Below are 16,091 nucleotides of genomic sequence, written 5' to 3'. Positions count from 1 at the left end.
ATATTTGTGACAGGGTTACACTTCATTGAGTTATTGCGTTGCTTTTAATTTTACATAGGCCTATTCCGTGAAGTATGTTTCATTGTTATGGAAGCAGATAACTTTCAAATGTCTGGTGTTCTTTGTTTAAACTTCTACTGAATTTAGTTTGCAGTATTTTGTACACAAGCCACTATATATATATATATATATATATATATATATATATATATATATATATATATATATATATATAAGCAGATACTCCCTAAATTTCTAACTGGAAATAGAGCTTTTTAGATTGTTTTGAATGGAGCAGGCATTCCCTGAAATGATACGTCCGAAGTCCAGAAATACTTTCACGTTTGCGTTCAGTGACTCATGCATGGACGTGAACAACTGATAAGACCCGTAACTATGTATTTGGTACAATCTCATTGTTATTTATATCTTATCAGCTCAGCTGAATATGTAGCACCTTTCAGTAACGAAATACTAAACAACACAACATACGTAGGTACAACTCGCAGGCCGTTCAAGAATGCTAGTCAGTAAAGTTAACAGCGACAAGAGATAGTCCCTATCTCGGCAGGCAGTAGTATTTTGTTGACTCGATAAGATAGGCCTATTCAGGCGGATTTATTAATACAATAAGAGAGGAGTATAATAAATAATAATAATTGGACTTATTACTATTGGGTTTATACGAGCTTCTTGTCATAGTTTATTATTAATTTCCTTAATTTTTTCCCCACTTCATTTATAAAATAAGCTTTCTTCATTTTACGCTTCATAAGCCAGGTTTACTTTCTCAATAGAAGAATTATTGTAATACTCTAAGATATCTGGAGAAATGACCTTTCATCTCTAGCAGAACAGTCGTAAAACAATTAGGCCTATAATCCTTAAAAAAGTATTTGTCTCGGTCTGCAAACCACCCTTCAGCAGTACTTCTTACTGCTTTATTGGATGAAAACTTTTTACGATCCAAAATATTAGAAGTCTCTGCAAAACTGCGGCCGGAAAAGCGACTAGAAAATTATCAACCTGTCTGTTTTCTGATCAGCGTTCATGCGTATAGGGATCCAAAGAGCACATAATTTTCTCATGCTCATATTATAATTTGTCCTCTGATTGAGATTCTGGCTGATATGTGCATCTATTATTAGGCAGTACATCACAATTAAAAAATATGTATCAGAAGAAGAGCAATTTGTTTGTATGCATCTGAAGTCTGAGTAATATGTGCTATCGGCGATGTGTGCAATGGAGGGGGAAAGGAACTGGCCACACTACAACATTATCTCCTTGCCCTAGTTGCCTCATGATTGGTGCATTGTTGGTGTCACTTGTGAGGTTCCGACCTGTCTTCGGACGGTTGACTAAACAACAACATATAATAATTCACAACGTGAAATACACGTTCATAGAAAATTTTCGAAGCCTCCGATACAAGTTTTGGCTCATTTCGTCAATCATCCAAAATCATGTCACGTGTGGCATCGATATTTTCTGGAATAGCCAAAAGAAAACAAGTCTTCCAAGGCGGTATTTACTTTTGATGTCCATTCTTCCTCTCTTAAATTCCGCAACTCAGTTTTATGGTGCTGTACGGAGAACAGTAGTTTCTCAATGTATTCACCTTATCCACACACTTTTTCTTGCCGGATAAAGTTTAAAAAACAAGTACTTTTTCACTGATCGATACTCAGTTTTACGTAACTTATTCCAATTGAATTCTTTTTATCGGATAATTTCTTAAAAATTTAGAATATAGAATCAGCTATACTTTATAATCACAAAACACGGAGTACATATATATCAAACAACATAGACACTGGAAAGTTTTCTGACACTGGAGAGTTTTCTTTTTTCAATCAGGGACTGGAATGCTGTACCTCTAGACCTACTAAAGGCTTTACCAATAAACGAAAATGTATTTAAAAATAGGCTTAAGGACTTTACTAATAGACGGTAGTGTTTATAAACACTGTTTTGTTGTTTTACAAGTATACTGAGTAGGCAGAGAAACATAGTGAATCTTCAGTGATGTATATTGGGTGTGCAGTGCGTTGTAGTGAAAATGCAGTGAGCTTCAAGCAAATTCTGAGAGTTATAGTGGCAGAGAAAAGAGATTGATCTACAGTAAAAGGGTGTGAGTTATAGTGAACGTGCTAAAATAGCTTGCAATAGAGTCTAGGCTAGCGATTTTGAGGTTAATATAGTAAGTACGATTCTACGGAATAATAAGGGTGTAATTGATGTTTTGTTATTTCAAGTATTATATCATTGAAGTAGTGTGTTGTGTCAGTGAAGTGTGTTGTGTTAGTGGGGTGTGTCTGTGTCAGTGAAAATTTATAGTTTATAGTGGTAGTGCAAAGTATTTGAACATTGAAATGTTTTTGAAGTGTTAGTGAAATTAGGATAGTGTCAGTGAAATGTGTCGTAGTTTCAGTGCAGTGAGTGAGTAGACAGCGAAATGAGTGTAGTGCTGAAGCCTACTTGTGCATGTATGAACATATACTTAGGGTTGAGATATAAATTCGATTTACTTTAAATGTTATTTTAAGTGATCGTGCTTCATTTAATTTAGGATGATCCTTGTTAATATTATTATACTATTGTTATTATTATTTTAGTATTATTATTAATTATCAATATTGAGTGTAATTAGTCACTACAGCCACCGAGTATTTAACCATTTGCAGTGTGAATAAATACATACTTAGACATACTCTTTTACATGGTAACCGCTTTTGCTTCTTTCTCTAGAATCTGTAATTTAGTCTAGGAGAGTTAAATTCTCAATAACCTTACCGTTATTATCGGTCCATGAACAAAAAAAAAAAAAAACCTTACCTTCTGTCTGGATTATCTAGCAGAGCTTCTATTACAGAGTCCAAGATGTACTGCACACCTGCTCTCTGGTAGTTGGTGTTAGCTTGAAAAACAAAAATAAAAGGTTAATTACTAAACATTTCACAATAAATATCCTGTTAATATTTGAATAGAAGATACTTATTAAGATTCTAAAAGGTAAAAGAAGCTTTTTTTATATGAGCAATGAATCATATTTTTAGATGTCCGATGTGAATTCTTGTGATTGTTTTCTTGAGGTAATTTGAAAGACGGAATGAATCTTCATTCCCTAGGTGATTAATTTGGAATTAATAATATAGAGCTTCTGTTATAAATATGAGATAGGTCTGCGTAGTTAATCGAGAAAAGAGCGGCCGAACGATATCCTCAGCGAAGAGGCGATTTAGCCGGTATTCAGGGTGAAGGGTACTATCCGCGTCACCGTTTTTGGCGTGTAAAAAAGTAATGGGAACATTAAGCGCTAGTGTCTTACCTTTACCGTAGTCAGTCTGACAATTGTGATTAGTAAATGGCTGATGTGACGTGTATAGAAGAAAGTGGTACCATTCTAGCAACATGCTCACAAACTGGGCACTATACTCCAGGACACACGCCAAAAACGCTGGCGCCAGCTGTAAGTAATGTCATTAATTTCAGGGGATCATTCTTTGAGATATTTCAAAGATTTAATCAAAATTTCCTCGTGTTTGTTTCCTTTTCGAGATAAAAATTATTTTATATGAAAAATTTCATAGCGTGCTTTGGGAAAGTCATTGATTTGATTCCAAAAATGCTCAATCAATTTAAGAGAGAGTGTTTTATGATAATGTATGATTGAAATAATTAGAATTATTTATGCAGAAATTTCATAGGGACAAATGTAACTTTTCGTTCTGTAAAGGAATTTTAGTATTAACATTTTTTCGGATCAAATTCTGCACATTTAAAGAACAAAACTAAAATACTATCCGTAATTGATTATCATAATACACTGCTCTCTTAAATTGATTGAGTATATTGGGAATTAAGTCATTGGCTTTCCCGAACCATGGTATGAAATACAATAAAGCAGTTTTTATCTCGAAAAGGGAGCAAAAACGACCAAAATTGTTTCAAACTTTTGTTTGAAATTTCTCAAAAAAAAAAACTCCCTGAGATTAATGACATAGCTTAAATTTCATTCTGTATACTGTGGATTTATTTTAGGAATGAGGTCTCTTATATTCCGTTCTGAATCGAACATTAATTGTCAATGAAAAGTGCGGATATTATCGTCATTGAAAAATGCGGATATGGAAACCATAATAATTGAGAACCACAAACCAAACTCAATAACTCGAAATATCTTGATAATTTTGTTACTAGTAAATCTGTTGATGGACCTCACCTCCATAGTAATACTGATCCACTGTCTTCAACCAACCGACATCGTCGTGTGTATGTGGCACCAGATGGACATTGAGCTTCGTTGGATCCACTTGGTGGCAAGACTGGAGCAATAAAATTGTAATTTCATATATTTTGATTGGCATTATAATAGGCCGTTGTTCTGTTATAGAAAGTCCTTAACTGTTCACATTTAAGTGAAACTTCATTTATCGGAACTAATTGGGGATTGGCATCATTCGCATATGAAAAAATCCGGATGGTCGTGTGAGAAATGAAAATTACTCTATCTCTTATTATTAAAATGCATTTCTACAATCATTAAATGATTAAAAGAACAAAAGTTACAAATATTTAAACTGAGTGTATACACAGTGAAACATAAAAGGAACTGTTCTTATTACCATATCACATCACATCACACATCACATCATATGATGTCATGTCATATGTCATATCATATCATCATTTATCATATCATAATATATCATATCATATCATATCATATCATATCATATCATATCATATCATATCATATCATATCATATCATATCATATATCATTATGGGCGTGAATAGATTCTGGACCCTATCGTTCAGTGTTTTGAAAAAAAACTGTTTTCAGTTACTGAATAAATGATTTGTAAATTTTCTGAAAATCGATCCGGATAATTGGCGATCTGGATGAATGGTGTTAAAATAATTGGAGTTCTCCTGTATATAGAATCGGAGTAAGGAAGTTTAATGAGTAATTTAGTTCAAATTTGAATAAAATATTTGCTCGCTTCCTCTATGCGACGGTTTAAAAATAATTACGAATTTCACCTATTTTCAACTTCTTAAATTAATGGAGTGCTATCGATTTTTTTCCCACAAATACATACTTATTTAACTTTATGAACACTGGATCATACTACACTCAAACTCGCGAAATATTACCTAAACAAAACGGTCAAGCTATACACCCTCAGATAACCAGATATGAAAGAAAGTTTCATGATCGAAGGTCTCATAATTAATGGCTATCCGACATCCATCTCGTTTAACAGAGTAAAACGTAAGTAATGTCATTAATTTCAGCGGGGTTTCTTTCAGATATTTCAAATAAGAAAGTTTAATAAAAATGTTTCTCGTTTTTTATTTCCTTTTCCAGATAAAAATATGGCGTGTTTTGGTAAAGACATTTATTTAATTCCCAAAGTGCTCAGTCAATTTAAGAGAACACTGCGTTATGTTAATAAATTATTGAAAGAATTTTAGTTTTGTCATTTAAATTTGATATGAAGAAATGTAACATTGTAACAACAATAATCCCCTGAAATTGAGAACATTATTTATGATTCACTCTGTGAAAGTCTTATATTTGTTATCTCGATAGTATGTTCCGTAGATCTGAGGTTAAGAGCTGAAATTTTTTCGAAAATTTTCTAGGCTTGAAATTCATAGAAGTTGTCTTATTTCTTTTTGTTCTATATTGAGAATTGTGTTAAAAATATAAGAATATACTCATTTGCTCTTTCCTTCATTCAGTGTCTTTCTGTGCGCAATGGTATCTTAGCATTACCTCATTCAAAACTGTGTTTCCATCTTGAAGAAAGAAGGAACATAGAATTTCAACCTTCAAGTACTCAATAGTCACAGATTTCTTCTCAGATAGGTATCTGTGTTATTAGAGAGTCACTATTTTCCAGTTGGTTTTGTCATAAAAATGAACAAATGTCCTTACCTCCATGTACTATTGATGAGTAATCAATAGAAATTTAGTGATTATTAAATTTAGAATAAAATATCTGAATCAGGATAGGCTGTAAAGCTGTATAGGATAGAGATTTGTCTTGCTTTAGACTAAGTAAACACTACCCTCTTCCTGCTGGGAAGAGCGCTCTCCACCCCTAGCTAAAATATTAGTGAATGGACAGTACAGCCGATAGAAACTAAATATACGTCGTCACTACTGTCGGCTGAGGGACACGCGACTAGTTAATGTTTGTAGATAAAACGCACGGACCAAGGATGCCTAACTTGATACAGCTACTTTATCCGAACCTAGTGAGTACCGTTAAGCTATAGTATAAAGTTAAAAAAGCATCATCACAAGGAAACGTGTTAGTGTTATAAAGTATCTTACAAGCAAAACTCAGCTCGTAATCCTCGCGGCGCGCCTGCTATACCTCTCTTACCCCCTGCAGTAGGCGTGAGAGCATGCTGGGAACGGGAGCATACGTCATCTGCGAGAGACAGTCACGCCTGCTGGTTTTTGCGCACTGAGTTTTCCTTGTCGGATGCCTATAGGTATTCACGGCGTCCAAATTGCTAACGGGCGAGACTTTTATCTGGTACGAAAATGTGAAACGAAATAGGAATTGTCCAATGCGTTGTACTTACTTGATATCCACATGTAACATCTGCCCTGTCGTCCCGATATAGGGATCGTCTTGGATGTGCAAAGCAAGTAACAATTACTAGCAGTAAAGCTGCCGCAATTATCCACGTGTTGTGCGAGATAGATGCCATGTATTACAGAGTAGCCTACTCTCCAGTAATATGAGACGAATACCTTATCGCAGACAAATGGATTCTTTTATAGTAGACTGACTTGACCTTCGCTTTTGTTAACACGTGCACCATCATCAATGAGCCTGATAAGATTGAATTGTATAATAACATTCAGTTTATTCGTGACTACTTGCAGCCTGGAATTTATACTTTAGCTTTTAGCCCAGTAGCTATAAATAAATTCCTACAAGTTATAGGCTATACCAACTACCATTTTCTAAAAGTTTGAAGAGCAAACAAACTCTACTACTGATGTTCTAATCAGGGCTCGAAAGTTGATGAGATATCAAATTTTTCTGAGACTTCACAGACAATGCAGGTTGCAATACAAACGCGTTTCACTTCAACACGAACAAATATAGCCTACTTTTATTTTGCATTTTACGGTCCTTTACTGTCTACTGGTAATTTTTTAGGAAATGTTCTACTTTGTGTTGCATTTTTGTCCTTTTCTCCTTATGAACGGATTTTTTTTACGCTATAGTTGTACTCTATATTCGAGAACCTACTGCAGATTACTTACGCAATTCGATTGCGTCTTACAGCAATTTTCTTTATGGTTGCATCAGCCTTGACTCCTGATCACGTTTGTTACGTGCTTCCCCCATTCAGTGCAACAGAACAAATACTGCAGCCACAGTGCCCTCAGTCAGCACTGTCTCTCACAAGTGAAGACGTAAAAATAACGAAAATAAAACAAAGCAAAGTTTTTTTTTTTTTCTTTTTTTTTTGCGACAGTTAGTGACTGAATTTGATGACAATGTATTTTCCGTAGATGAAAGTATACAATTTTTTTATATTTTACCATTATAATCATGGTCATTTTTTAAATTTTAATGTCATATTTTCAGAAATGTAAGATCATTTTATAGGTCGTTTTATGTCATTTTTAGGTCATCAACTTCCGAGTCCTAGTCATAAGCAAAGGTTCTAGTTCTTGAAGTCTCAACTTTAAAGTCAATTTGATCCGCTATAATATATTGTGTATTTTTCTTCATGCAAATCACTAAGGCTTCTAAAATTCTGTAGCTGAGAAGCTGAACTTGTTCTGTATATTCACTATACCAAGCTTAAAAATGTTGTGCCTGAATTTTTTCTAAATCTCCAACTTCTAAAAGAAAAAAATATGCATGTGACATAAACAAATTGTCATTATCTCTAAAAAAACAATTGAATAATTAGTGCTCTTCCTAACATAACAATGGTGATGTATGAGGAGTGCAGGTTTGTTTCCGATCTTTGATAACGAATTTGAATGACGTCATGTGCGTCAGGAATCACACCGAGATGCGATAGCTGAATTGCGGCGATAGGTGACAGACCAGTAGTGAGTGATTTCATAATCAGAGTGCACGGTGTATCACAGTAGCAATACCCAAAAAAAAGAGCCTTTTTGGGAGGGGTACATAACAACTCTTTCCGATGTCAAGTACAGTTACGTGAAAATCATGGAGACTGCAAAGAACGTGGCTTCGTTATTTTCAAGAAAAGCATCTTGTGTGTACCTAATAAGACTGGCAAAGCTCGGATGGGATTAATTCCAGGGTGGAAAAAGGAAGCAAATCCACACCCCGTCACAAGTCGCTGCACTTCACGAGATGATACAAATTAATTCCATTCGATCTTTACCAATCTTATTATGTACACAGAAGATTTTGGAAATAACGAAACCTCGTTTATTGCAGGCTTCTTCTATTTTCACTTAACTGTACTAGGCATTGGAAAGAGTTGTTATGTACCCCTCCGTAAAAGGCTGGATTTTCTTGGGAATTTCTGCTGTGAGTCGCCGTGCACTCTGACTATGAGATCACTCACTACTGGTCTGTCACCTCGCGCCACAGTTCCTGTCGTGTGACTCCTGACGCATATGATGTCATTCAGACTCGTTAGCAGAGATCGGAAACAACCCTGTAGATTTTTTAACATTCCCCTCCCACACTTTTTCAATTGGATAACTGAAAAAATAACTGTATGATGAAATTCAAAATTTGGTAAATTTATTAGGTTTCTAAGATGCATATGTGTACCAAAAATTTAAGTTGTACCTTAAAAAATGTGGAATATTTCAGTTTCTGTATAGTTCTCCCTTAAGTTCCATATCCTGATACTAGTATTTTTTAAATTTCTTATAAATACGATGTTAAATATTTTAATTACGTATCTAAAGTCCTTCCCTGTTAATTGAGAATTATAATTGATTTTCAAATTATACGAAGGACTAAGACAGGGTGGAAAACTTGTATTGTAAATAGAGCACTCAGCATGAATATCTACGTACAACAGCAACTTTGGCGGGAGAAGTTAAGTTCTCTGAGAGTGGATGTTTCCCGTCCCTGGACTAGGAGAAATTTCTGTGATGCTGAAAAATGAAACACTTTCCTTCACCACAATACGTCTTCAGCATCACGGATACCACTGTTTTGTGTACGCCCTTTATCCTTCTCTTTACCTCTATATGTACAGCAATTTATACAGAATGAGTCAAACCTAAGTTACCGGCATTATTACCAAGCTTCGACGTTGCTTTATGACGGGCGGCGAGATGGGGTTTCCCGCTTACAAGCAAACATTTTGTTGGGGGGGGGAGATAAAAAAGTTAAATTTTTTCTTCCATCTTGTTAATAATGTCAAAAGAAGTGCTTACACAAATTTTGGCTACTCGACCGCAATTACGAGGACCGTAAAAAATTAAGTTCGCCAGGGGCCTTCAACAGAAATAAACCACAATTTCATTGGAAAAATTTATTGGAACAGATACAGCAGTTTTTGCGCTATTTTTCAACATATTTCCTACCGGAATTGAGGCATTTGTCATATCATGGGATCGACAGAGAGGTGCAGATGGCAGTCAAACGTTGGTTCCGATCTCAGGCGGCTGACTTCTACGACACAAGGATACAAAAATTGATCCCACGGTATGGCAAATGTCTCAGTTCCAGTGGGGGATATTTGACAAATAGCGCAACAATTGCTGTATCTGTTTCAATAAATATTTCCATGGAATTGTGCTTTTTTTCTCTAACGGCACCAGGGAAAATTACTTTCTGGACGGCCTCGTAATTGCGATGGAGTGGCCAAAATTTGTATAAACACTTATCTTGCTATTATTAACATGGCCGTAGAAAAAAATTAACTTTTTCATCTGTTCTCATCAGAATGTTTGCTGTTAGGTTTTTCTTCTGAGCCCAACATAGGAATCAACAATAATAGCAACACAACTGTTACGATTTCTTTGGTAGACACATTTCAATGAGGAAAATAAGTTTTTTTACTCTGTATCTCGCTGCGACTGATAATGGAGTTCTGACAACTCAGTAACGGAGATTGACAATGAAGAGTGTCCGCAGAATTTTGTTGCCGGCTTAGTATAAACGTTTAATAAGAAAAATCCACGAATCATGTCCTGCGTCGGGTACTGAAAAAATACATACTGTATTCGCTGTTATTCACTAGGCTTCCGCTCATTAATTCTTAAATCCAAATGCCTCCGGAATTTTCATACTATCGTATCCCAGACGGCTTCGTGTAGTCGAGAATTCTGGCCAGTAGCGTAAATAAAGGGATGAAGAGACTATTTAGGCTAGAGATGGTGGAGGAGGATTCAGTCAGTGGATTTAGTTGAAGAGTACAGAGAAAACGATTCTGAAGTAGATTTTATTCGAACCATCATATTTATAGACGGAAGAGGTCCTGGACTGTTTTTCTGAAGAATTAATGACTATAAAAATTATTAGTCATACCACTGACAAAGTTTTTGACTAATATCTGAAAATCATATAGAATAGGTGACTAAACTACCCAATTATCTCCTGGCTTAGTTGCCTCAATAGTAGGGACCGGATTTGTAGGTTTTTACCTATTTTTTCTTACTTCTAAACTAATAATTTCTTAGATAATTTTCCGAATCACGGTCTTAAGAGTCATATATTAAGGGTAAGAGAAATAAAGGGGATAAGTCCATTTTCAGAATTTTTTTATAATTAAAGACTGAAACATAAGCTTTCCAATACTCGTATCAGATTATAAATAAACAGATTTAGTCCATATGAAAATGAAAGAAAAGAAATGAGCCAAGCGGAATAAAGGTGATCAGTCCAACAGAAAAGTTCAAATAATGGGATCAGTCCACAATCACGTGTAGAATCTTAATTCTTAAAGACAATCTGACGCTGCTTGAGAGACTGACTCAACAAGCAAGGAAGCATACGCGCACTTACGTTTAACGGTAAAATAAATAAATACAAGTGTAGTTCGGAATTCAATTGTTTGCACCTTGTAATAACGTAGAAACTTTGCAGCTTATAGAAAATACTTATGATATTATCGGATAACATCCCCTTTAACGGCATCTCTTATGAATGATAGAAAATTCTTCCTTAAATTCACTATTATATGGTTGCAAAATATGTTTCTGGCCTCATTTTCTTAAATTATAAGGTTAAGCATATAATATATGTATTTAATGCTGCCAGAAAGTCGAAGAAAAAGGAGCATTTTTTGAGGACCTCTGGAAAGAGAACTAAGTAAGAGATTAGTGAAGTGCTTTGTTTGTGGATTATGGAGCAGAAGCGTGGTACATTGTGACGAAGTGGAGAGAAACAACTGGAAGCATTTGAAGTGTGTATATGGAGTAAAATTCAGTGTGTGAAATTGATAAAGTAAAAAATAAAGCTGTGCTAGAAAGTGTGAGAAAGGAAAGAATAATGTTTAAACTGATCAGGGAGAGAAAAATAAATTGGCTGGAACACCGGTTCTCTGGATGCCCTGGAAGGAATGGTGAACGGGAGAAAAGCTCGGGGCAAAAGAAGAAGTCAGATGATAGGCAACATTATGATATGGATTGTATGCAGAGACTAAGATGAAAGCGGAAAAAATGGAAGATTGGAGAATGTTATGTTTGCAGTGAAAGACCTGTTTTCGGGAAGGATACTACAACTTTACTTAGCTCAATATACTAACGAAGGGAGTAAAGGTTATATCAGGGTTTTATATAGTAATGTTTACATTTAGTAGTGTAATATTGAAGTATGTGTCATTCCATATTTCCTTCACAATATTACCTGTATAATATACACTAGAGATGCCCTCGGAGTAGATTGTTAATCTGTTTCAGTCACGTTGCATAGTAAACCAGGACACCCACAATCACAACAGCTATGGTCAATTAACAGCCATCAATGCACTTCAACTTCAGCGACCCTGTGGCTATGTTTACTAACTGTGTCCTATAGCCTATAGCTATCGACAATGGTGACCCTATCGCCAGGAACCTCAAAGCACAAATTAAATGTTGCTCTGTTGCAGCATATGCGTTCTGTTCTACAAGATGGAAAACAGTGTGAGGCTTTGTGTCTATTTGGGAATTTTGAATAAGAGTAATTATCGAAAGTAATGTATAATTTCTTGTACACTATGGAGAGCTTTCACTGAAACTCTCTGCATGTATCTAAGAGCTCTTTCTGTGCTGGTTAATAATAATGAGAGAGAAAAATAATTTACGTGGCTTGTCATTTCAAAGATTGGCAAAACAAAAAGTGTTGAAACTAAAAAAAAAAATAATAATTTATTGGCTGTCTTTTCGACAAAACATGGAGGTATGTTCTAAGTCTGTAAATGTAATTAAGATGTACATCAGTCCTAGAGGAAATAAGAGTACATTATTAATTTACTTACCGGTAATGGCTTTAAAATATTGGTAATATGATCCTTGAGGGTGTATTAAACGATTTATATAATTGAATAGTGAAAATGGAATTTTGAATGCAATGGATACTTTTTTTTTACAAAATAATATTAATATTTTTCACAGACTTAACATAATTACAGTACTATTATTTAGTTTTGACAGTCGCCGGAGATGTGCGCCTGGGTCAGGCGAGTCCATTTAGTTACGCCAAGGGGTATTTGGGCTAGTCATTCGCTTGCCTTAGGAGCGATCGGATGTCATGCGTGTGGTAGAGCGGTATGTTTCTAGTACATCGCGTCGCTGAGCTGTCAGGACTAAATAATCGGTCTGTACAAATTAACACAGAATGAAATTTGGTATTTGGAAAATTGGACAAAGTAAAATTGAAGCGGTGAGATCAATAACCATTGAAGTCCATTTACACAAGTTTCGAGAAAAATGCAAAAAAGAAAAAAAAACTCTTTTTATTTCTTACGTAATTATTATTTTCTGTACGTAATATTTCTGGTTGTTTTAGAGATCAATATAATGTAGTATTCAAACTTTTAAAGTCGCAATACTCGTAGAAATATCCAAAATTTAATTTCAAATTTGTAAATAAATGAATGGCCAAAAGTGTACTTGAATGGTTATTGATCTCACCGCTTCAATTATTGATTTATCTTAAAGCGTTTATAAGACGTTACATTATGCGAGTATTAAAAGAATCAAATAATTTTTGTATATTTTGATCAACTACTTCTAACTGATACAAATCTATAATTTTAATACAAAATAACACATGTTTAAGCTACTCGTGTAACGTGATACTTAAGTGAACTCTTTTGCACAATCGGAAGCCGATATTTCCTTTGTTGCAAAGAATGAACTTTTAAATCAGACAAAGATATTAACATAGAAGATGTTCATCAATTCAGAAATGTTATCAGAATGCCTTCTGTTCAAGTAGATCTTTTAGTTTGTGCAAAATTTGCACAAAGTTTCAAGATGTAATTTCCTTTACATATCCATTGAGTGCAGTTAAAGGGTAGTCAGTTGGCTATTTTGTAGGCATATTGCAATTACCACACGTAGGCCTATATAAAATAATACTCCTCAGTTATCTACCTTATATCATTCCAATCATATATGATCTCTGTTACTGATAAAGACTACGTGCAAAAATGCAGTTACTTCTCGCCCACCTAAAATTGCAAAGCTGAAAAAACTCTGCAGTAAATTGTGCCATTTGCAAAGGCTATTGTTGCTTATGGATGCGTGACTTTGTCTCTTAACTGCAACTTATGAGAAAGCTATCATGATTTCCGAATGAAGAATTTTTAGAGGAGTTTTTCCTGTTCACAGTCGACACTTCCACGAAAGCAAACTTTAATCATGATTTTACTTCGAACTTGGAGTCAGGCCACAAAGGGAAAAAAACATCAGAGGAGAAGGTTCGATCCGGTTTTGTGGATTGAACTTCGGCGTAGCTCAATGGTGAGAGCACTTATTACGTAGAACCAAGGACCCATGTTCGATCCACGGCGCTGGAGCGAAATTTTCTCCTCTAATATTAATAATTACTTATAAATTTGATCAAGCTTATTCATTTTATATTTGTATTTTTTATTATTTATTTCCAATTTATTCAGAATTTTGTTTTGTTTTTACTACAATCACAAATAAACTACCCTCTACATAGGTTAAACCGTTTTTCAACGTTGATAACATATGTCTTGATCTCCATTGGGTGTAATCTGTCTTTCCCTTCATGCTTTTTATGATCCTGTGATTCGCAACGATTATACTGCCACTTCAGTTTCTTCACTTCTTCGCTCCACTGGTTGGCCGCAAGAGTCGTTTCGTGAGAAGATAAGACTGTAAATTCCGTGAAGATGTTCTGAAAATAGTTTTGACACAATTAGATACAGTAATTAAGTGACGTGGTTGTAAACAATGATATTAAACTGGTTCAGTAGCATGAATTAATCGAGTGATAGATAGAAAGGAACAACAAGATAAGATTTAAAAACATGAGCTTCATTTATCCTACAGATCTCGGATTATATCGTTAGTGGCCGTTAAATTTCAAATGGCTTATCTTACAACGTGGGCGTCAGCCATTGAAAAGCATTACAACTGTCTTCCCATCCCCTCACCTCCCCCCCCCCGCAAATGTGACGTTGCACAGAGGCGAGATAAAATCAGAGATATGTACTATTATTAAATGTTTAAAAATGATTTAATCTAAGATAAATAAATAAACAAATTCCAGAAGATGTAGTGCCACTTGAATATGGAATCACTAATTGTATTTGTGTGATGTTCATGTATGTGTTTATGTATGTATATTTATTTGTACACATTTGTATGTGTGTATATTTTACATACTGATGTCCGAAACGTTTTAATCCAAACTTTCGGAAAAAAACAGAGAGGAACGAATGGAATAATTCTAGAAGCTTATGTGCTATAAGTTGTTAAAATTCGATTTTGTATGAGTCTTATAGTTCCAAAACCTGACTTGTCCACTTTTTCAGTATGAGTAACGGACACGTTATTTGTGCAATAGGCTAGGTCTTTACTTACGAGTTGAAACTGACAAGCAAACGTTCTGGTGAGGGCAGATAAATAAGTTATATTTTTTTTCTTTCATCATGTTAATAATGCCAAAAGAAGTGCTTATGCAAATTTCAACCACTCGACCGCAATTACGAGGGCCGTAAAAAAATAAGTTCACCAGGGGTCGTTAATAGAAAGAAAACACAATTTATTTGGAACAACATTATTGGAACAGTTACAGCAATTTTTGAGCTATTTTTCAACATATTCCCCACCGGAACTGAGATATCTGTCATATCATGGGATCGACAGAGATATGTAGACTATCAAACGCTGGTTCCGATCCCAGGCGGCTGACTTCTACGACACAAGGATACAAAAATTGATCTCATGGTATGACAAATGTGTCATTTCCAATGGGAGATATGTTGACAAATAGCGCAACAATTGTTGTATCTGTTTCAATAAATCTTTCCATGCAATTGTGCTTTTTTCTGTAAACGGCCCAGGGAAAATCACTTTCTGAACGACCTCGTAATTGCGGTTGAGTGGCCAACATTTGTATGAGCACTTCTTTCGACCTTATTAACATGGTGGAAGAAAAAATGTAACTTTTTTTATCTGCCCCCATCAGAATGTTTGCTTGTGAGTTTCATATTGGGATTAAAGCAAAGACGGCTTTAGGGGTAGTGCCCTCGTGCCATGGCACTGCATAAATAAAATGTAATTAAATCTTATTTTTAACTTACATTCAGAGCGCTATAAGATCACAAATATTATAAAAAAATATGGAGTTATCATGGCGTGAATCCAGCAGAACATCGATTTGAAATACCGCGCCGCGCCGTGTCAGAGTAACAATGCCGTTCGCCCACTCATGCGCTTCTGTATGGCTGTATACTGTACATATCTTTCTCATTCGACCCATTGCCAACTACCTCTGTACGGGTATGCGCAGAAGTGTTTTGTAATCCATTCGGTGGAGTTTCACGGTGGTGCAAAGAGCAGTGGGAAAGGTCTTATCCGTGCCATTCAGTTGACAACTCGATTCGAGTTGGCAGCACTAAATAAAGAATAATTTGTTC

At 35.2% G+C, this 16,091-nt stretch overlaps 2 protein-coding genes across 2 annotated transcripts in view; both read right to left on the bottom strand.

Annotated features, from left to right (window-relative positions):
- LOC138712045 (lysosomal alpha-mannosidase-like) overlaps window positions 1-6,771 on the bottom strand; it is a 37,767-nt gene extending 30,996 nt beyond the window's left edge. The window contains exons 1-3 of the mRNA XM_069843436.1: window positions 6,609-6,771; window positions 4,226-4,328; window positions 2,839-2,920 (exon numbers count right to left, since the gene is read on the bottom strand). Coding sequence (XP_069699537.1) covers window positions 2,839-2,920; window positions 4,226-4,328; window positions 6,609-6,737 — 314 coding nt within the window. The 5' untranslated portion in view covers window positions 6,738-6,771. The remainder of the gene's footprint in view (window positions 1-2,838; window positions 2,921-4,225; window positions 4,329-6,608) is intronic.
- A 7,291-nt stretch (window positions 6,772-14,062) lies between these two features.
- The window catches only part of LOC138712044 (lysosomal alpha-mannosidase-like), a 57,917-nt gene continuing 55,888 nt past the window's right edge, over window positions 14,063-16,091 (bottom strand). Inside the window, exon 17 of the mRNA XM_069843435.1 lies at window positions 14,063-14,344. Coding sequence (XP_069699536.1) covers window positions 14,132-14,344 — 213 coding nt within the window. The 3' untranslated portion in view covers window positions 14,063-14,131. The remainder of the gene's footprint in view (window positions 14,345-16,091) is intronic.

This window comes from Periplaneta americana, chromosome 13 (genome assembly GCF_040183065.1).
Source record: "Periplaneta americana isolate PAMFEO1 chromosome 13, P.americana_PAMFEO1_priV1, whole genome shotgun sequence".
In the NCBI taxonomy this organism is placed as follows: Eukaryota; Metazoa; Arthropoda; class Insecta; order Blattodea; family Blattidae; genus Periplaneta; species Periplaneta americana.
The sequence above is the reverse complement of the archived record's forward strand: the minus strand, read 5'-3'. Positions and strand labels throughout refer to the sequence as shown.